General features: G+C 42.2%; 1 protein-coding gene across 1 annotated transcript in view; it reads left to right on the forward strand.

Annotated features, from left to right (window-relative positions):
• The window catches only part of klf7a (Kruppel-like factor 7a), a 40,763-nt gene extending 21,073 nt beyond the window's left edge, over positions 1 to 19,690 (forward strand). Inside the window, exons 3-4 of the mRNA XM_038721383.1 lie at positions 11,995 to 12,118; positions 15,422 to 19,690. Coding sequence (XP_038577311.1) covers positions 11,995 to 12,118; positions 15,422 to 15,473 — 176 coding nt within the window. The 3' untranslated portion in view covers positions 15,474 to 19,690. The remainder of the gene's footprint in view (positions 1 to 11,994; positions 12,119 to 15,421) is intronic.
• Positions 19,691 to 22,068: the final 2,378 nt, after the last annotated feature.

The following is a 22,068-nucleotide window of genomic DNA, read 5'->3' on the forward strand; positions in this document are numbered from 1 at the left end:
AACGTATATGCTTGTAAATGGATACAAGGTTGCATAATCTCTATATACTTTCTGAATATGAGCATATTAGTTGAGGCACTTAGGCACTCAGATATATTTTCCGTATGTGACCCCTCCGAGACTTTCAGCAAGGCACCTCTGAGGACACCTCCCTTACCAGAGGTAGCCATTTCATACACCTGCTGGTAATAAAATTGATTGACACTCATTGTTGGTGACAGGTATAAAAGACTTAGTCCTGAAGCTTAATGACTCTTGCACACTGAAGAAGACATAGCCAGAATATCTGTTCTGATCATAGAAACTGAGAGAGCTTTCTATCAATTTGTGCTTCAGTTAGATGTGCTCAAGCTCTCTTTCTGGCTTTGGATGAGCACTTTGTTTTTTTCTTATACCAGTTTTCTTCTACGATGGGTGTTTCCTTGAAGTCTCAGCCACTCAAAGACATGTATACTATATGGGACAGTTTGTTTCTCGATAATGCTTTTGGTCTGTGTTAGCATTTTTCTAGACATGTAAAATGTGGGCTGTTTTCAATGTGGACTGGTATCTATAGTCTATGTGAGCACTACATCCATTTAGTCAACCATCCCTCCAGCCAGTCAGATTTCTCAATTCCTCCATTACCTGACTTGAGATAACTGAGGAAAAAACACCTGCTTCACATTCTTGGAACACATACAAAATGCAATGCAGAGATAAGAAATGTTCAACCCCGGAACAGGTTTAAAGCCTAGTCCCCTTGGTACCACATGGAAATATCACCATGTAAGGTAAAATTGTGATGATTTGATAAAACCCACTTCTCTTATCCCACTCTTTCTACCTAAATACTTCTCTGTGCCGAACCAGGACAGGTCCTCCTTGTCAAGGTTCTTCTCAAGAAGGAAGGGGGGAGGTTTCAGGAGCTATAACTCTCCCGCTCTTCCATCTCAATCCTAAACCACTCAGACCCCTGTCGGGGAGCTGTCCTCTGTCTGAGTAACTGCACAGTGATGGATGGATTGACCTGGATAGGCCGCTATTTCCCCGTTTATTTCAGGCCCTCCTGTCCTCTATGCGTTCTATAAGTCTAGGTCAGTGGTTCTCAATTTTGATTTTGCTAGGGTGCTAAAATGATCATTTCAAGACTAGGAAAATGGTTTCAAGTATAATGGTGTATAATGTTAGGAGGCAGCTCATGAGGGATACCACCTCATTCCACTAATTAAGGGAAAGGGAAATTTTTTTGTTTGTTTTGGCAACAATGTGCTTTGAATTCTGGTGGAAATAAGTGGGCTGCAATGGCTGAAAATGTAGGTCTCTACCCCCCCCCCCTCCTCTAAGAGAGACCTTCAGGGGTATAATGAGATGAATATGGCATCTGAAAGGTAGCCATTTCTCATGCTTGGAAGGCTTAGAACAACAAATTAAATGCATGGTGGACTGCAGTCTGGACTCTAAGCCTACTAATATATAGCTGTTTTAACCTGAGGAGGTAGAGCAAAGAGTGTCCATCATGCTAAATAAAGTTACAGGGACGCAAATGAGATTTTCTGCTACCCACCATCTAAATCCCCAAACTTAATGGTTTAGAATCACTAAAGCTGTCCAATTCAGAAGCTACACATGACTTGTTCACTAACTCTGGCTCACTTGTATTTTCGGGGGTGTGAATATAAATAAAATCAACTTGTCAACTACTGTATGTTGAGAATGAAAAAGATGCTGTATGTGTGATCACACCCTCAGTGGTGCACACTGCAGGTTTAGGCATCAGCCTGACTGGAACAAAGGGCGCAGACATGCCATCATTGATTTCCCCAATGTGGCATGCTTAAACTCCATGCCAACTGGGCAAGCTCAGGGAGACAAGTACCACTGATGCTGTTCAGTCACAACATCCATGCAAGCAAAGGTGTGGACTAGAAAGCTAAAACAAAATAATCAGATAGTCGGACATGTATTGTCTCAATTATCCCATATTCGGATTTGTGTTGAGGCTGAAATGACCAAAAGAACAGAACATTGCACTTCAATTTCATTTCAATTCAATTTTATTTATATAGTGCCAAATCACAACAACAGTTATCTCACAGCGCTTTTCATAAAAGAGCAGGTCTAGACCATACTCTGTGGTGTTATTTACAGAAGCCTAACAATTCCCACCAAGAGCAAGCACTAGGTGACAGAGGCAAGGAAAAACTTCCTTTTAAGAGGCAGAAACCTCGAGCAGAACCATGGCTCAGGGTGGGCGGCCATCTGCCTCGACCTGTTGGGGGTGAAAGAGAGAGAGAGAGAGGAACAGAGAGGAAGAGGGCAGGAGAGGAACAGAGAGAAAAAGAGAGGGATGGAAGGAGAGAGAGGGGAGGGAGGCAGCCTACATAATATACACACAGAGGTACAGACAGCAAAGGTGATGTTGCTATAGACTAAATGACTAAATGAAAAATGGTATAGATATGTATAGTAGGAGGAGAGAGGAGAGGGGCGAGAAAGCACAAGACTACCGGAAAGGGGAGAAGTTGTGTTAGTAACATGCAGTAATGGGATGAGGTTGCATACAGAGAGAGGAGCTCAGTGCATCATAGGAAATCCCCCGGCAGTCTAGGCCTATAGCAGCATAACTAAGGGATGGTTCAGGACTCACCTGAGCCAGCCCTAACTATAAGCTTTATCAAAGAAGAAAGTCTTAAGCCTACTCTTAAATGTGAAGATGGTGTCTGCCTCCTGAACCCAAACTGGAACCTGGTTCCACAGGAGAGGAGCTTGATAGCTGAACGCTCTGGCTCCCATTCTACTTTTGGAGACTCTAGGAACCACAAGTAATATTGCATTCTGGGAGCGCAGTGCTCTGGTGGGGTAGTACGGTACTATGAGGTCTTTAAGATAAGATGGTGCCTGACCATTAAGAGCTTTGTAGGTGAGAAGAATGATTTTAAATTCTATTCTGGATTTTACTGGAAGCCAATGCAGAGAAGCTAAGACAGGAGAAATGTGATCTCTTTTCCTGGTTCCTGTCAGAACACGTGCTGCAGCATTCTGGATCAGCTGAAGAGTCTTAATGAACTTTTTTGGGCAGCCTGATAATAAAGAATTGCAGTAATCCAGCCTAGAAGTAACAAATGCATAGCCTAGTTTTTCTGCATCATTTTTAGACAGAATATTCCTGATTTTCGCAATATTACGTAGGTGAAAAAAGGCAGTCCTTGAAATTTGCTTAATGTGAGACTTAAACGAGATGTCCTGATCAAAGATAACTCCAAGATTCCTCACAGTGGTGCTGGAGGCCAGGGCGATGCCATCAAGGGAAACTATATCTTTAGATAATGCGTCATGGAGGTGCTTAGGCCCCAGAACAATAACTTCAGTTTTATCTGAGTTTAACATTAGAAAATTACAGGTCATCCAGGTTTTAACATCCTGAAGGCACATTTGAAGTTTAGCTAACTGATGAGTTTCATCTGGCTTGATCGATAGATATAACTGAGTATCATCTGCATAACAATGAAAGTTTATGGAATATTTCCTGATAATATTGCCTAAGGGAAGCATATATAAAGTGAAGAGGATTGGTCCGAGGACAGATCCCTGAGGAACTCCATGACTAACTTTGGAATGCATGGAGGACTCATCGTTAACATGTACAAGCTGAAATCGATCTGATAAATAGGACTTAAACCAGCTTAGAGCGGTTCCTTTAATGCCAATGAAATGTTCCAGCCTCTGTAATAGGATCTGATGGTCAATGGTATCAAATGCAGCACTAAGATCTAATCAAACCAGTACAGAGACAAGTCCTTTGTCTGATGCAATAAGGAGGTCGTTAGTAATTTTCACCAGTACTGTACCTGTGCTATGATGAACTCTAAATCCTGACTGAAAATCCTCAAATAAACTATTGCTCTGTAGAAAGTCACACAGCTGTTTAGCAACTGCTTTCTCCATGATCTAAGAGAGAAATGGAAGGTTAGATATAGGTCTATAGTTGGCTAAAACATCCGGATCAAGTTAGGGCTTTTTCAGAAGAGGTTTAATTACAGCTACTTTAAAGTACTGTGGTACATAGCCTGTTGATAGAGATAGATTGATCATATCTAGTATAGAAGTGCTGACTAAGGGTAAAACTTCTTTAAGCAGCCAAGTCGGGATGGGGTCTAAGAGGCAGGTTGATGGTTTAGATGAAGAAATTATTGAAGTTAGTTAGTAAAGATTGAGGGAAGCAAAACAGTCTAAACATATATCTGGTTCTACAGCTGTTTCTAAGGTTCCTGAGTTTAGAGATAAGTCGGTGTCAGTTAAGGGCAGGTCTTGGTGAATTTTGTTTCTAATAGTTAGAATTTTATCATTAAAGAAGCTCATGAAGTCGTAACTACTGAGAGCTATGGGAATACCTGGCTCAATAGATCTGTGACTCTCTTTCAGCCTGGCTACAGTGCTGAAAAAGAAACCTGGGGTTGTTCCTATTTTCCTCTATTAATGACGAGTAGTACGCTGCTCTGGCATTACGGAGGGCCTTCCTATAAGTTTTAAGACTATCTTGCCAAATTAAACGAGAATTTTCCAGTTTGGTGGAATGCCAATTCCTCTCAAGTCTCCGCGATATTTGCTTTAATTTGCGAGCTTCAGTATTATACCATGGAGCTAACGTCTTTGTTTTATTATTTTCTTTTTTAGAGGGGCTACAGAGTCGAGTGTCATTCGCAGCGATCCTGCAGCACTATCAACAAGATGATCGATTTGGGAGGGACTGAAATTACCATAGGAGTCCTCCGTTACTTTGTGACTTGATAATGAATTTAGAGCTGATGGAATCGCATCCTTAAATATAGCTACAGCACTATCTTGTATAAAGATTTTTGCCCAATGGCGTGTAGTTCAGTAATACAAACTCAAAAGTTATCGAACAGTGGTCAGATAAAGAGGGATTCTGTGGGAACACTATTAAATGTTCAATTTCAATACTCTATACCAAAACAAGGTCGAGGGTGTGGTTAAAACAGTGAGTCAGTTCATGAACACTCTGAGAGAAGCCAATGGAATCTAACAGAGAGTTAAACGCAGTACTGAAGCTGTCATTCTCAACATCCACATGAATATTAAAATCCCCTACAATAATAACTTCGACAAAGTTGACAAAAACAAATTCAGATAAGAATTCAGAGTATGGACCAGGTGCTCGGTACACTATAACAAAAAGAATTGCTTGCAGTGATTTCCAACTTGGGTGTGAAAGACTTAGAACAAGGCTTTCAAATGAGTTATAATTTAGTTTAGGTTTAGAGCTGATTAGGAGGCTAGAGTCGAAGATAGCTGCAACTCCACCTCCTCGGCCTGTGCCTCGAGGAATGTGAGTATTAATATGACTGGGAGGGGTGGATTCATTTAGGCTAACATATTCTCCATCACCCAGCCAGGTTTCAGTAAGACTAAATAAATCAATATCATAATCTGATATTAGTTCATTTACAAGTACACCTTTAGAAGAGAGAGATCTGATGTTTAAGAGTCCACATTTAATTTTCCTATTGTTTTGCACTATTGCTCTTGTGGTTTTAATTTTTATGAGATTTTTATGCACAGCTCCTCTTCTGTTTACCTTTGATTTAAATAATTTCGATGGTCGGGGGGCAGACACCGTCACTATAGGATTTTCACTAAGTAACTCCTGAAATGGAGGAGCAGAGAAGTGTGTTAGACTGCGACTAAGCGTAGGGTTTAGGGTGGGTAACTGCTGAAATAGAAGGGCAGAGAAGTGTGTTAGACTGCGACTCTGCCTCCTGGTCTCAACTCTGGGTTGTCATGGATTTGGTCCACTAATAAACTTGGCCAGATTTCTAGAAATGAAAGCTGCTCCTTCCCAAGTGGGATGGATGCTGTCTCTCCGAATCAGACCAGGTCTTCCCCAGAAAGTCTGCCAATGAGCTACAAAGCCCACATCGTTTGCTGGACACAACCTTGACAACCAGCGGCGGAATGACGACATGCGGCTATACATGTCATTACTGGTCAGATTTGGCAGGGGTCCAGAGAAAACTACAGTGTCCGACATTGTTTTTGCATATGTAAACACCAACTCAACATTAATCTTAGTGACCTCCGATTGGCGTAACCGGGAGTCATTACCGCCGACGTGAATAACAATCGTACTGTATTTACGTTTATCCTTAGCCAGCAGTTTCAAATAAGACTCAATGTCGCCCACTCTGGCCCCAGGGATGCACTTAACTATGGCCGCTGGCTTTGCTAACTTCACGTTTCTCAAAATGGAGCTGCCAATGAGTTGGTTTCTCAGCGGGTGTGTCACTGAGTGGGGAAAATCTTTTAGAAACGTGAACAGGTTGATGGTGCCCCGTGGGCTTTGAATGCTTACAACTATTCCTCCTTTGGACAGTCACCCAGCCACCCCTTCCTGGCTGCACAGGAGATGCCGGGGGACGGCTACCACAGGCTAACTCAGGCCGTTCCGCATCGACTACCGAGTACTGGCTAGCTACAGTAGCTAAAGACTGATCTACCAAGGTGTGGAGCCGGACTTCTAAATCACTGAGCCTCGCCTCCATGTCTAAAAATAAACTACACTTATTACACGTACCATTACCACTAAAGGAGGCAGAGGAGTAACTGAACATCTGACACACCGAGCAGGAGAAAGTAGGAGAACGAGAGGGAGAAGGAGAAGCCATCGCTAGCTGCTGAGCTAAAGTCGCTAACAGCTAAGCTAAAGTACTGTAGCTTTAGCTACAACTTTTGAACTACTATGAGATTGAACAGCAGTCACTAAAAGATGGAAAGAACTGTGAGTGCTTAGGCAAAATTACTCTAAGAATAAGTGTTTAGTGGACAGTTGGCCGCTGTAATCTAGCAAATGTAACTGGTATTTAGCGAGAGCAGCACAACGCTACCAACACACAAGCACCGGAAATGGAAATGAGTCGACACGCTTACCGCAGTACGTCAGCAACGTCGTAGTATCTGGGGTTGCAGCCATTTTTAGCCTTGCTAGCAGCATGGCTCTACAGATGTCAATATAGGTCCGGTGGGTCCACCACTTTGATCCAAACTGAAATATCTCAACTATTGGATGGATTACCATGAAATTTGGTACAGAGTCAGGTAGCCCTCAAGATGCTAGCGCCATCAACAGGTCAACATTTCACTTCTGTCCTATTCTATACTTTGGTTTATTACCAAATATCTGCAAAACAAATGGCTGCCCCATCAGCCTCAGCTGTAATTTAGAGCTAATTACAAATAACAAATGATAGCATGGTAACGCTAAGACAGTGTACAGGGTAAATATTATGCCAGATTAACATCAGCATGTTAGCATAAGGTGCGTTCGAGATAAATGCAGCTGACTATCACCGACTTGATGGTCTAATGTGAGCTGCGGGTGACTGCAGGGGCGGGGTATAAAAATGGTGCCATCAAGTCGGAAACATTCTACCTGCGCTAAAATGACTGAGCTCAGGTAGAGATCAGGTCAAAGTGTGGTTCCAATAGCAGCCTCCTTGCTCCTGAGAGGTTTTAATGTCATGTGACATGGTGATGTTTTGCAGTGCTGGCAAAAGTTGGACACAATTTCTAACCAGCATGCCTTATGTTAAGTCCAGTATGCATGAAGTCAAACCCATCTATTGTCATTGTGAGCCTATTAGCATGCTGACGTTATCATTTAGCTCAAAGCCCTGCTGGGCCAGTAAGTACAGCTTTACAGAGCTGTCCAGAGCATGGCTGTAGACTTGTTTTGTCACTCTTTCTTTCTTGAATTTTTTCATCATCATTTTGTCAAATGTCAGAAAAATCTCAAAGCCTAAGAAAGCATCCTCATATTGCACATTTAGTCCAACCAAAAGTTTAAAAAACTCAATTTATTATGATATAAAACAGATGCATGTAAGCAAAAAATTCTCAAAACTGAGAGGCATTTTTGCTTGGAAAATGACGTAAACTTTTGATTAATTTTCTTTGACTAATAAACGAATCAACTAATGGTTTCAGGACTTGTCAGATCAAAATTTCACCTTTAAACACTGGCATCCTTTATTTCTCCATCCAGTAAATTCATTAAAAATATATAATGATTTAATGACATATAATATTACAGATAGCACCATAAAGGGATCAGTTTCTAGAGGAACCCTCCCCCTCCCCCCCGAGCTTATCCTTGTCACTTAAGGTACTTTGGATAAAAGAACCTATCCAAAGAACATCTGTCTTGTTATTCAAACCAGAAATGTAGAATGATGAAAGGGGGACATGTCAACATAAGATGACAAAAGGAAACACAAAAGCTCAAGAAAAGGCAGAAGAAGAGGGGCGAGTGACGTGGAATGAAACAAAGAGTAGATGGAGACAGAAGACAGGAATGGGGGAGGTACAGTAGAGCGACCCTCTTCAGAAAAAGACAGCAGTGCCACAGGCTCCCCCATTCACTGAGCCATTATCCTGACAAGTTTAAAGATGTCATTACTCAAATCCTCTTTTTCTTAGTTGTTATTTCCATAAATTACTGACGGAGAAAAGGCTACGATTTAATCTGGAATTAGACGGGCTGAGTTGAAATGACAGTGCCCTGTAGAGCTTTTTGTGAATAGGCTTATGGAAGATAAGGAATGGTACAATTAGATTTTGGGCAGTGTGAGGGAACGGGTAAAACACGAGGACTGTTGGGTTATTCTGCCTTCTTTCTGTTCCTCGCTGTCTTGCTCTTTCTCCACTATTTCTCTCTCTCCAGTTCTCACTTTATTTCATTCCATATCCATCTTTTCATAACATGTCTGTCTCTTTATATGCTTCTCGCTCACGCTTTCAATTTATTGCTCTAGTGTTTTGCCCCTCTCTCTCTTTGGGCTGAGGCCAACAATTTGAGTAAAATATGTAACTGCAATTTTTCTGACCAATATTGCACCCTATAAATTAAACTCTGGGCCTGTATTTTTGGTCTTCATACTATTTAACAAGATATCTTGTTCACCACCCACACATCTACACTTTATAAATGTTGCTTGTGTAAGTCAGTTCGTAACTTTCAAGTACTCTTGGTTTTCTGTAGAAAATGTATGAAGATACTGTATTATATTAGTGGGATGCTTGACATTACTCAGTATTATTAAAATTGAATTGTGAAGTTCATAACTAACTCACCCCAACTCCGGTTCTTGACATTTGAAAATTGCACTTCTGATTTAAAGATGTTCATCTTTCAACCCTAGTTTTTCCATCATCTTCACAGTCTGTCTCAGTTCCCCACCTTTTATCTTTCTCTCTTAAACCAACCTCTCCCTTTTTGCTCATCTCCAAGCCTGTAGTGCTACTTGTGGCCAGGGACCTGTAAAATGTTCTCCAAGAGCCTAATGACCTCAGAGACCCGGATGCCCTGCCTCAGCTCCAACTAATGGAGGGAATGCAATTAACTTCAACACTGGCACCTGAGAGGCGGGAGTGGGTGCATGCACGGGTGTGCGTGTGAGAGCATTCGGAAGTCATAGATTACACATAATGGGATTACAGTGACTCAGGAAACACCCAGCTATCAGATTACAGATGAGAAATATGTGATTGTTTATGTGATTACTCCAAAAGAACATTTTCAAGGGGGAAAAAGCATTTTGATTGCACATCATTTTTGCCTGAAATGAGTGAATGTCAGCTAATGGGGTTTTTATTGAATCATGTAAAGCGAGTAAAGCATGCTTTTCAACAACATCACTGTCCACGATGCTGATTCTTTAAATCAGAAGAAATAATCCACTTAGCTTCATAATTGACATTATGTGTTTTACAGGCAAAGTAATCCAAAAGTAAGAGAGCATAATCAGATTATGCTGCTGATTTTGGGCTAATCCAGTGGATTAGGTTCCTGATTTTAAACTGCCAATCAGTCAGACTTCTTGCAACACTGTTTTGTTGAATAAACATTCCTTGTCCAGTTTGTGCGTGAATGTCAGTTTGAGAAGGCGAGCATGCACCTGCTCTACTTGCCTGTAAGTATGAGGGCATCTTGAGGAAGGGGGGGGGGGCTCTGTTGCTATGCAACCAGGGGCAGCATATCGTTGGAGGAGTCGGTAGCTGAGTAGTTATGTACTGCTGCAGGCTCTGGTCTGGCCCCCCTTCCCTCTCCTACTCCTGCACTACCACCACTACTACCACCACCACGCTAGCCCAGGCCCCCCCTCCCCTCTCTTGCCCCCGTACAGCTCTACGGTTACCGTCGCTAGGCAACTGCCTCCGTACTCTGCCAGCGTGCTCGGTAATTGGCCGGTGGCATGGCGGCGTGCCGTTGCCAGATCCAGCCAGCTGCACTGACTACTGCCTCCTCATGTTTCAGTGCACTCCCCCTTCTCACACACACACACATCCACCCCACCCCCTCACTCTCGTTGCTAGGCAACACATTCAGGCATCCCTGCCTCCCGGGAATTTCATTGGCCAGAGTGGGATGGCCCAGACCTGCTGCTCTGGGTGTTTCTGGGAAGTGAGGCAGTATGAAGGGATATGTGTCCACAATGGGGACATGCATGGATGGATAGGAGTAGACAGGGATCATTTCTGGGTCTGTAAACCAAAAGCACTTCAACTCTACACCTTTTCAGTAACACAAAAATGTTTACTGAACAGCGTTAAAGAAATTTTAATCAGAAATAAATTATTTTCATACATTAATACATTAAGTTTTGTAATGTCAGTTTGTATTAATTAGTGGTGTTTTCTTTGCTATTTTTGTCCAGCGGAGCTCATTCTTTTCTAACTTGTTTATTTATCATCTCATCACCTCTGTTTCTCACCATCAACCCATACATGACTCCTGTTAATAGAGTGCTCTGTAACATGGCCACTCACTGAGTATATTTGGTAGAAAGTGAGTTCGCAGGTCATACGTTGAGAGACCTGTCCTGTTTTTTTATTATTCGCCTTGGCTTGTGCCATTTGGCTTTGCATTTCAGGACAACTTTGCAATGAAATTGCGGCTCATGTTAGTGGCATTTAACAAACTGAAGAAAAGAGAAATGTACCTTTTAATTTGAATATAGAAATACTCCATACATTATTGATTTTTTAAGCTTCTGCCCCATGAACAAATCTGCAATTCAATCAGTGAATTTCTACAACAGTTGGTACAGATAATGGCTTCAGACCACTGCTGTCTTCACACATGCACTCTTCTCAATCTTGACTGTCTTCACAAAGCAGTTGATCCATTGATTGTGTCCCTTTTGACACTCACATTCAACAAATTAAGCCTGTTTTTGTGTCAGAGCCACTCATGCAGAGCTGGTCAGTGTGTCAGTGTGAACACGAGCCACCGGTCCAGATGGGATGTGACTGATGCAGGTGACATCTTTGGTGCTGGACGCAGCTGGCAGATTGTGGTTTCCTTGCCATTATGCTGTGTGACTGGCCTAATTATCAGTACCCCCTCTCCTGCCGGCATATCTGCAGCCTCCTCTGCCTTAATCCACTTCTGCAGCACTTCTCTCCTACTCCACTTTCCCCTCTCCTGTCTCATCTCACCTCCTCTTCTTCTCACTCTCTCATCCACCTTGCCTCTAATCCCTCCACCCCTCATCAGCTCCCCCTCCACTTCTTCTCTCGCTGCACTTCTCTCTACCCTCTACTCCTCTTCTGCGTGTTCAGCAAGACTGGAGACCAGTGGGAGCTTCTTCATCGCAGTGTTAAACATTGCTTTGCTCTCTTTCCAGCGCCTAAAAAAAGGGATAAAAAAAGTGAAAGGTGGCACAGGGATCTTTATCAGTGAAACAGAAAGAAAACTCCTGTGGAATCACAATATGCAGGATACAATCTTTTGAACAGAATCTCTGCACGTAGACCTCAAATGTGCAAACTGTGTCAAACATCAACTTGAAGGCGCCAAATATTTGGATTCACAATTCCACACCAGTACCACAGAGATTTATTGCACGACCCCAGAAGAGTGCAGACAAATAAGCGTGTGATTGGTGGATGAAACGGGTGCTTATGCGTTTATGTGTTTTTTTTTTCATCCCCCAGGTGAGAAGCCGTATAAGTGCTCGTGGGAGGGCTGCGAGTGGCGATTTGCCCGGAGCGACGAGCTGACGAGGCACTACCGCAAACACACTGGCGCCAAGCCTTTTAAGTGCAACCACTGTGACAGGTCTGTCAAAACACAACTCTCCCTCCTTCCCTCTCGCTTATGTGTTTTTCTTGCATTTTCTAAGGGTTATTTGAAGTAGTTCCACTAGTACAGCCGACTATATTTTCCTATTGTGTTTTGTACACAGTTTGGTTCAGTAAAGAAGTGCTACAAGATGCTGGTAACACACCCAAATGTCTTTGGTACTGACCCAGTTTAAAAGTGTGCTGCCAGGATTACTAATGTGCTCTTCTGCAACACACGCAAGACCCAACCTGCTCAGTCTTTCATTGGGAATCCAAAGGGTGCTTATTCTGCTCTATACCCACATTAGGGCCTGAGCAGCATATAAATAGTGCATCTCCTCTCATGATGTTTCATGGCCTTGATTTGGAGGCTGCTTTCACACTGGGACAGAGGTGTAAAATGGTTGTAGAACCCATCACACTAGCACACATCACTGGTATTCATTTGAATTTAAGTTTTTGGGGTTTGTAATAAACCATACTCATATCTGTTAACCATTAATATAGCTATTAGCTACAGCTTATAAATAATTTATTAAGAATTCCTTAAAGAAAAAAGTTTTTTATGTGTTGGACTTCGTAGAGGAAAAGTGTATTTGGGGAATATCTGAAGCCACCATGACCCAAAATACAGGTCTGTGTGTTACTGTAAATAAAGCCTCAGGCTGCCCTGGTGATTGGAGAGACTATGCTGTAAACCGGATGATTCCTTCTCTGATATCCGTGACCTAAGTACCGAGTGTCCTTGAGCAGAGCAAACTGACCAGCAGAGCAGTTTTCCACGCATAGTATCTGTGTGAAAGTCATTCTTATAAATGTAATCATTCAGTAGATGGGGCAACTCATTACCTGTCCCCTGCCACTTCCCGTTTGCTGTCTTACAAAGCAGAAAATAGCCTCCTCATCTTAAACAGAGGTGTTGTGGCGCATGGCTTTGCCACTTTGAAGAGCGCATCTGATGTAATTGGCTCGCGACTCTGCTCCTTAATTAGTCGACCTGGCTCCTGTTTAATTATGAACCAGAGCAAAATGTTAATTTGCCGGCCTCCTTTAAGATGTGGCTCCGGTGACAAAATCATCAAACATTCAGTGGCCTTTATTCGCTATAAAAAAGATTAGCTTGACTCAGACCCAAAAATCTTTACTCATATTTTAATTATACCCCTCTGTCTATTATCCGTCCCTCGCTGACACCTCTGGGATCTCGGAGCAATATTGTCTGCAGGAGCCACCACAGTATTTAAGGAGATGAAATTTTGTGTGAAAAGGTCATTTTAAAGGTATTGCACTGTGTATTCTAAAGTTTTATTAAATGTTAGTGTATGTTTTTGCGTTCCTACTGTACTGAGTACTTATAGCAAATGAAAAAACATGAATGAATCATGTATAGGTTCATTATGAAAGGACAAATTGAAGTCCCTTTTCACCTGGGGTACTTTGCCTTAATGTGTATGAAAGAGTGTCTGTGTGTGTGTGTGTGTGTGTGTGTGTGTGTGTCTGTGTGTGTCTGTGTGTGTGTGGGAGCAGAGGGCCAGGCGGTGTCAACTTAATCAGGTCTCAGCTGGACAGACTGTAAATACAGTATCCCTCCCTCTTCCACCCTGATTTCCCACCTCCCCCCGCTACCAGACCCTCCCTGCAGGCACATCCCTAATTTGGGCCCACCTCTGTCATGTGTCACAAGGCGCCCAACCCCTCCAGCCCAACACACACACGCACATGCAGACACCCTGCTGAGATGAAGGAAGAGGGGAAACAGGGTAGACAGAGAAGGGGTGGAAGATTGACGATGGGGGGGGGGGGGGGGGACAGACCCACGGTGTGCCAGCTGGTGTCGTGCCCCCGAGTCGTGACTCATACTTTACCATCTGTCTCGGCGAGCACACACACACACACACACTCTCACAGTGACACACACCCCTGCATGTCTCCTGAGCCATTCATTAATCTCACATGTTGGTTGGCTTGCACTCACTCATGTACACAAAAACAGTGATACACACACAAACACAGATACACATGCAGGTGTGACAGTAAGACAGATGACGTGGCTCGTCACAGTGTAACTCCCCCTCTTGGCCAAACACTGATTCATTTAGACATCTTAGACAGTTGCCTCTGTCTCAGTGGAAAGAGCCAATCTGAATCTGCTGTCAAAAAAGAACAAAACAAAATCAACAGTTGCAGAAGGGGAGTCTGACTCCTGAACTGGGGCTTCAAATTGGAATGCATTTTAGTTTAGTTTGGTTTAGTTTTTTTAACTTATTTAAAATTATTTGTCAAGAATAGGAATAATCCAAATGTCCAAATAAATGTCCATTAAAGTCATAGTCATAGTGACAATTAACCTGTAGTGGTTTTTCCTTTTGGCTTAACAACCAGACATTACGGCCACAACAATGTTCTACACTTGCTTACTTAAATTTGACTTTACTTTCCAGCACATTTCCTGGCCTTCTATCAGAAGAACATTCACAAAGTGCAGCAATTTGGGAGAAATTTTGTAGAGTCTTGTTTCTTTCAAATTAAACATCATTAAATTAAACCACTTTAGTAAACTCTTAAACAAGTCTCCATCTCAAATATTTCTTAACACACTAATCACCACAACATGCCGCTCCCAATTACCTAAAAGAAAGCAACACTTGCCTTTTTTTTAAAAGCACTCCTCTTGGGAATGGAACTGTTGTGTTGTGTTAGCTCAGCAAGCATGCAACAAAAATACTGTTGATTCCGTAGTGGTGATGAAAAAGTAGGTCTCCTAAAATGGGCTGGATCTTTATGTACGTATGCATGGAATAAACAAAACGCCAGCTGAAAGCATACATCATGCCAATTTGTGTCAATCAGGTTGAAATAATCAAACATTTTTAAAAAGCCTTGTGGTGGAAAAAAACACGTGTACTTCCAGAGCAATTTTTCACTGCGCAGCTACGCCCTAGAAATTCTGCAAGCCTGATTTTAGATGAGAGGCTTCGATTCATCTAATTTAGCTATCGTTTTACAGCACATGTTTTGCATGCTGCTTTTTTTTTTCTTCCCCCTCTACACAACTGTTTCAACAGATCCATCTGCAGGCTCTCTAGTTATTCATGGCGCAGCTGAAGTCATTAGGAGTGCTGCAAAAAAATATTGCTGATTATGAATTAGTTACACATATACTAATTGCATGTGCATTAGTGGCTCAGCACTCACTAGCTAACAGCAACATTTAGCGCAATCGACAGAACAAACTTCTTTCCCCCGCATTGGTAACAAGCTAACAAGCTGTTCTCTGTTTCACTCTCTTGGGTTGCAGGTGTTTCTCGCGGTCGGATCACTTGGCGCTACACATGAAGAGGCACATCTGAGGGGATATGAGAGAGGTCAGCAGGAGTGGAAGCGAGGGGAAGGGGATGGAGGCGCAGTGGAAGAAGGAGAGGGAGCATCATCTGCAGAAAAATAACACCATGGATGTTAGAGAGAGACAGCGGGATGGACTCAATAAACACCAGATTTGTCCATTCTGGACTAGAGGGAGAGGCACCACACAGGGGCGCTGACTACAGACAGAAACAAAGGCAGGCTGACAGACAGATCTTAAGTGGCTTGTCTGTGCTCAACCAGTGTGTCCATGATTCCATAGTGACATGTCGTCACCTCACAAATGTTTCCTGGTGTTGTCGCGTGGACGACACAGACGCTCCATCCCACCGTTCGTATGTGTCTCAATGGGATGTCACACGCTGAATGGTGGACCACGTGCCTGTAGTTGGCAGCTCTTTGTTGCAGTCGCCCTTGCAGTCTTCTTCTGCAATTGTCCCTCGGTGGAACGCTTCCAAAATGTCAGCCGTGTTCATGCAGCAGTGCTCCATGTACCAGCGAGCTCACCAACGCCGGACTGGACCAGTTGTACAGTAATTTTAGCTGCCAGCAGAACTCCTGCTGTTTGTATATTCAAGATTTTCTCTTGTTAGAACGTCCCTTGAGCTGAGGAGAACAGTTAATTTCCAACAGTAGCTAAAGAGCATCATCTCACAGGGTAAGCTGGCTTTCTCTCCCTCAAACTTGCTACAGCCTTTACAATTCGCCAAAGGGTTTATTATCTTATATAGGACAGACAATAATTTGACCAATTTTCATCTGACCTCTGTCACACCTTCCAACTGGATCCATTTATAAATCCTTCTGGTTCAATGGCATCGGAGCACTTGTTTGAACGGAGCATTAGATTGGATTTCCCGAAGATTTGAAGATGCGAGTGTGTTGCACTGACGTGCTGTGAAGACTGATTGAGGTCACTCAGAGGACTGGCTTGCTTTATGAACACCATCCATTGACGGTTACCACTGGATGAGGCTAACTAATCTACTCTGGGAACTCTGTTCATCTCCTAGAATGTCAGCTGAACCCAACCGTCTCAAGAGATGCTAGATGGCTCCTAAGAGTGTTGTTTCCTTTCCGGGATCTTGGCTCTTACGAGTTTTCGTCAAGAACTGTTGCACAATTGACTCTTTGCAAACTTTTTGTTAAAAAAAATGCCTCACCGTCCTGAACTGAGATAGACAATACAGGACTCACCAAACGCCGGCTTTCACATGCCGTCAAAGTGTGGACAGCCACATGCACAAGTCGAAGCAGCTAGCTGACTGTGAGCACACCAAACGCAAACAAGATCACTATGTATGATAAAGGCTATATTGTTTCTAAGAAAATATTCTCCTATTTGTTCAAAACAGACAATTGAAAAGACCATTTGAAGAACACATTGGAAATGGATGCAGCCAAAAAAAAGTGTCTACTAGATGCCTGAAATGATCTCTTTGGCCTTTGAGAGTGATTGGCATTGAACTAGGCACTGGGTTGAGGAGGGTTTTTGTCCTGTTCACACCGCCCATGCAGAACTCTTCCAGTTTAGCAGCTCTCAGACTTCATTTCAGAGAAAAGCAGAATTAAACAGCTCTCCTTATCGGCCCCTATGCATATCCAAGAACATTCCTACAGACTTCCTGACCATACACGTATGTCTAAATGCGGATTTCTGCCCTGCTGGACACGGAGGGACTTGTAGGAAGACACATGACACAAATTCAATCAATTGGGTGGCTCTTCTCAGAGCAAATCAATGTGAATGTATCAGTTGTAAGTCTGTACACTTTGCTGGGCCCATGAAAACACTTTAGTGTGGTTGGTAAGATAGGTTCTCTATTTCACGTTAGAAACAAATGGTTGGACTTGGCAGGTAGCTTTTGACATTTTACTGGTCGTACTGGACCAGCGGGAGGTCAAGAGATTTCCAGTGGGTGGCGTGGGTGAGATGGGTTAGGGGAGGAAAAGATCTGCTCAGTCAGCAATGATAACTGCCCCATCAGCTCATGAAACTGCAGTGGAGTGAAACCCCCACGTACACACACAAGACACACTTATGTACTCCTAGAAAACTGGAATTTACATTTGTCCTTGGTGATCTGACACTTGTCCAGTAGAACAAAGACACATACAATCTAGTTGTCGCTCTTTGCCGCATTACACTTAAGGGTCATGTCTTTAATTCACAAATAGAAATTCAACTCAAGTGCATACAAATCAAACAGGCAGCTTGGACAAACGATAGATTATCAGGATTCTTAAGAACTCGATTGGGAACAGCTATGTCAAGGTGTTTATTCTTTAGTTTACAAGATTTTTAATACTTTGAGGCAAAGTGAAGCACACAGCAGTCTGCTTTTTGGCAGGGGAGAAAGTAAATTGATTTCACTCTGTATACCAGAGGCGCATTTCAATTTTGGATATGAATGCAGCCCAGCTCAATCACATCTAGACATGATCTGTCTGCGGCTCTGGAAGCAGAAGCTGTATCAACCTCCTGTCTTGCATAAATATTGAACTCTTTCTGTCTAAGCGTGCAAACAAGCCAGATTCCCCTTTATATTGAACATCTAGGTGTTAGACCTTCACTTGCAAAGACAGGAGGGAGTGACCACAATAGAAAACCAACTGATACAAGTTTTAACTGCTGGTTTATTTTCAAGGTGACTGGAAATTCTTACAGGCCGTCCAGGTTGCAGCTACAGCCCTATCAATGCTACCAGTCAGTCTTTGTGTTTGTTGGGATTAATAAAAGTCAAATATACTGACAAACATTTGACATTTGGTCTTAAGATCTAAAATATCCTGTTCAGATGGAAATGTCAGAGCAGGTTAGCAGGTTAGCAGGTTTGAGGTTTTCCTACTTAGCCCAAATCTCCATGTGGAAGATAAAATGAAGAATAGCAGTTTAACCTGTGGGTTAAAATTGTATCATCAATGGCAGCTCTACTTGTGTGTTTCAGTATTTCAGCGGGGGCACTCTCCCGTTTAACTGGATGGTTGCGAATGTGTGGGAATGTTCAGCTCGGGAGTGTTTTTATGTTTTTGTTCATGTTCTGTACCAATCACAGACTGCTTGAGGATTTTGGACTGAAACACCGAATGTGTCGTTGTTTTTCATGTTCACCGAGACTTGAGGAGGTAATAAATGGGGATATTCAAATTACAGGACAGTTGAAAAGTTTTCTCCTCATGTGTTTGCCGGGAGCTCGAACACTGGGATTTCAAATGTGAATGTGTTTTCTGAAAAAGGTTGTTTCATGTTGTCTCCGAGGACGCGGTTCAGTTCTGTGTCATCTCAGTGAATGATTGCCAATTTTGCTGTGCCTGTGTGTTCTTCGTCTGTTTGTATTTGCACTCTGAATTTTTGGGAAAAATCACTTGCATATTTTCTGTCCTCTTGTACACAACACTTCCCACAATGACCCTGGGTGATGAAACACGGATCACAAAGTCTGTATAGTAGTTGTTTTAAGCACAAATGTACACACTCGTGCGTACATGCCCACGTGGATTCACACGCATTGCAGACACACATCTACTCAAAACCACATGCATGTAGACACTCCCTAAACACGCAGATTCAAACATGCATACATGCGCCAGCACATCCTGCTGCCACACAGTCAACCATAAACACCACAAATGCACGTACACTGACTCTCTCTCCATCTTCCTAGTGTTTTTTTCACCGTTTTTCACACCTTCTGAGAATCAGAGATCCACACAGCAGCTCTAGCTCTCAGCGGAGGGGGGAAACACACATTACTATGTGTGACACCGCCTCTGTTTCCACCAGGTCTGAATTTGAAATCAAACGCACCCCCTTTTTCTACCAGCATCCCCTCATCGCACCTACCCTCCTCCACCCCCACCCACCCCGAACCTTCCATTTTCTCAGATGTGATCCTTTTCAGCTCCTCTCCTCTGTCCGACTCGCCCATTCCCCTCCACCTCCCCTCCCCTTCTCCACCTTTTTCCTCCGTTGTCTTTCTCCTTTTCTTTCGCTGTACAAAGTGTTTCAAAATTATCATTTGTATATTATGACGTATGGGTACGATAATGTTCTTTATTATGGAAAAATGAGAAAGATTTATTTTTGTTACTGGTTTGTTTCATAATTCCTTTTTTAAATTGGTATTGTAATATCTCTATGCAAGGAACTGTTCGGTGAATCGTTTTTATTTAAGAATGTAATTATGTGTAATAAATGGTAGAAGCAGTTTGGCATGGAGTATTCATGGTTCTTGACTGGTCTGTTAATGGCGGTTTCATCCGGCAACAATGCACCTAATCATCCATCTTCTCATAGAGTCTTTTCTGATTTCTTATCAAGTCTCAATCACAGAGCCATTCATTTTGCTGACAATGAGTGCCCGGAGTACATTCACATACCCTTTTGCTTTTATTCTCACTGACCAGACACATGTTGGCTTAGGTTTGCTGCATTTTCAGAGTTAAATCTGCAAACCAACTGGGTTAGATTGGGCAGGAAAATTAATTTACACCCTCCTTTTTGTGCTGTTTGCAGTAAACCACCCCTGGATGAATAAAAAAAGCCACTGATTTATCATTCCTTTTGATCAAACACAGGAAATGGGCCAGAATACCTTCACTTTGCCTGAATGCACTCTCTCGTTGTCTCCCTCTGAGGGAGCTACAGCATGTTAATTACATCTGTTACCAACCAAGGTGATGACTTATCCGCTATTCCTGCCTTTTGACCATGACTAGGTGATAAAAGGGTAATCGAATAACTAATGGCTAATTAGGGAGTAATTACTCCCTGGTAAATGGCCCTATGCAGTGTATTAATTCTCCTTGGGTCTGGCAGTGAGAAACTCCCATAAGGTTTTTTGTTTCATTTAATGCTCCCTAATTGAAATGGGCACCCTCATCAAGAGCTTACATGTATCTGTCGAACTTAATGTTCTTTTATCTGTAATTACAGACAGCCCCATATTATCTACCTAAGTAGACCTACTACGTCAATCCCAGAGACATGTTATGAAATTAGAAATGATGGAGTCATTTTTCTGTAAAGGTCGCGTGTCCCATGAACGCTTTTCAATCGTCATTTCCATTCCATGTGAGTCCAGAGCTAAATGGTCTTAATGTGTTTCAGCAGAGGAAGGACCACATTCACATTAACACTTATTCATAAAGTTTAAGGCACATTCAAAAATGTGGCGTGATGCAGTATAATTCTGTATATCTGAAGGCAATATGTTTTTTTTTCCTGGTATGTTTCTGCTGTAGTCCCAATTAGTACAGCCATGCTAGCAGCAGTGTTAGGCTACACTTAGCAACTAAAGTGAGCTAAATGTTAATGGTAGCATGGTAACATGCTTACAATGTCAATGCTAACATGCTGATGTTAAGCAGGGGTAATGTTTACCATGATCACCATTTTTAGTACAGTGTGTTAGCACGTTAACTTTTGCTAATTAGCGCTAAAAGTACAGTTAAGGCTGATATTCACAAGTTTAGCAGCTACTTGGTCACAAATCCATGTATTAGACAAATTAAAATTTGACCAGATAATGGTGCTAGACGGAAAGCTAAGTGATCACCAGGTTATAGCAATTAATCCCGAGGGAGGCACCAAATTTCATGGCAATCCATCCAATAGTTGAGCTATCATCTGCATTAACATAGTGGACCAACCGACCAACAGAGTGATGTTACTAGGGATGAGCGATAACACCACTGTATCTGTTCAACAAATTAAATGATCTGTGTCTGTATCCATACTCGGGACTGACAGTGCTAAAATCTGGACGTGGGTGGAACTAACCGGAAGTTGTTATTTAAGCCTGAAATTGGTATGAGTTGATCAGAAGCTATATTTATTAGAAACTCTTTAGAGAACAGATTAGGTTTTGAGCTTCAATGAAATGTTTTTACATTTTTTAAAAGATTTCTATATTTATAGTTTATTAGAAAACAGATATTGACAGATTTTACTCTGATGAAACTCGTACCGGTAAAAAGTACATTATCTGTACCAGATACTCATTTCAACCGAGAACTGGCTCAACCCTATATACCATCCCTCATGTTAGTGTGGCTAAAAAGGTCATACCATACACCAAGACCATAAACATTTTCGGTAATACTATCCTTAATATATACACGCACACATTCCACACATTTTCTTCTTTTCTAATAGCACTTGACAGCTGGAGAATCAATGCACAGACACACTGTGGAATGAGGTGGATTTGTTATCCAGCTAATTACACAGGGGATCCCAAGCAGAATAATCTGAATAATAGAAAAGCTGAGTTGATAAACACGACTGTTGAATGCTTGGTTACATATACTCTGTCACCCTGTCCTCTCTGTTGTTTCCATTCATTTGCACCAAATGATAGCATCTATGTAAATCTTGTAGGATAAATGAGAATAGGATTATATGATCCTGTGATATTATCTTATGTTATTGTAAACATGCATGTATAGCTTTCAGATTTAGTTTTTATTTAAAGTACTTGACTTTAATATGTGTACATACTATATTTATTCCATGCATGGGGGACAGCAACGTACTTTATATGCACAGAGAAGCAAATTTTTTAGGTAGCTGTAGGTATC

The sequence above is a fragment of the Micropterus salmoides genome, unplaced genomic scaffold (genome assembly GCF_014851395.1).
Source record: "Micropterus salmoides isolate LMB-PRFRI ecotype aquatic unplaced genomic scaffold, ASM1485139v1 Ms_hic_scaffold_1, whole genome shotgun sequence".
Classification (NCBI taxonomy): domain Eukaryota; kingdom Metazoa; phylum Chordata; class Actinopteri; order Centrarchiformes; family Centrarchidae; genus Micropterus; species Micropterus salmoides.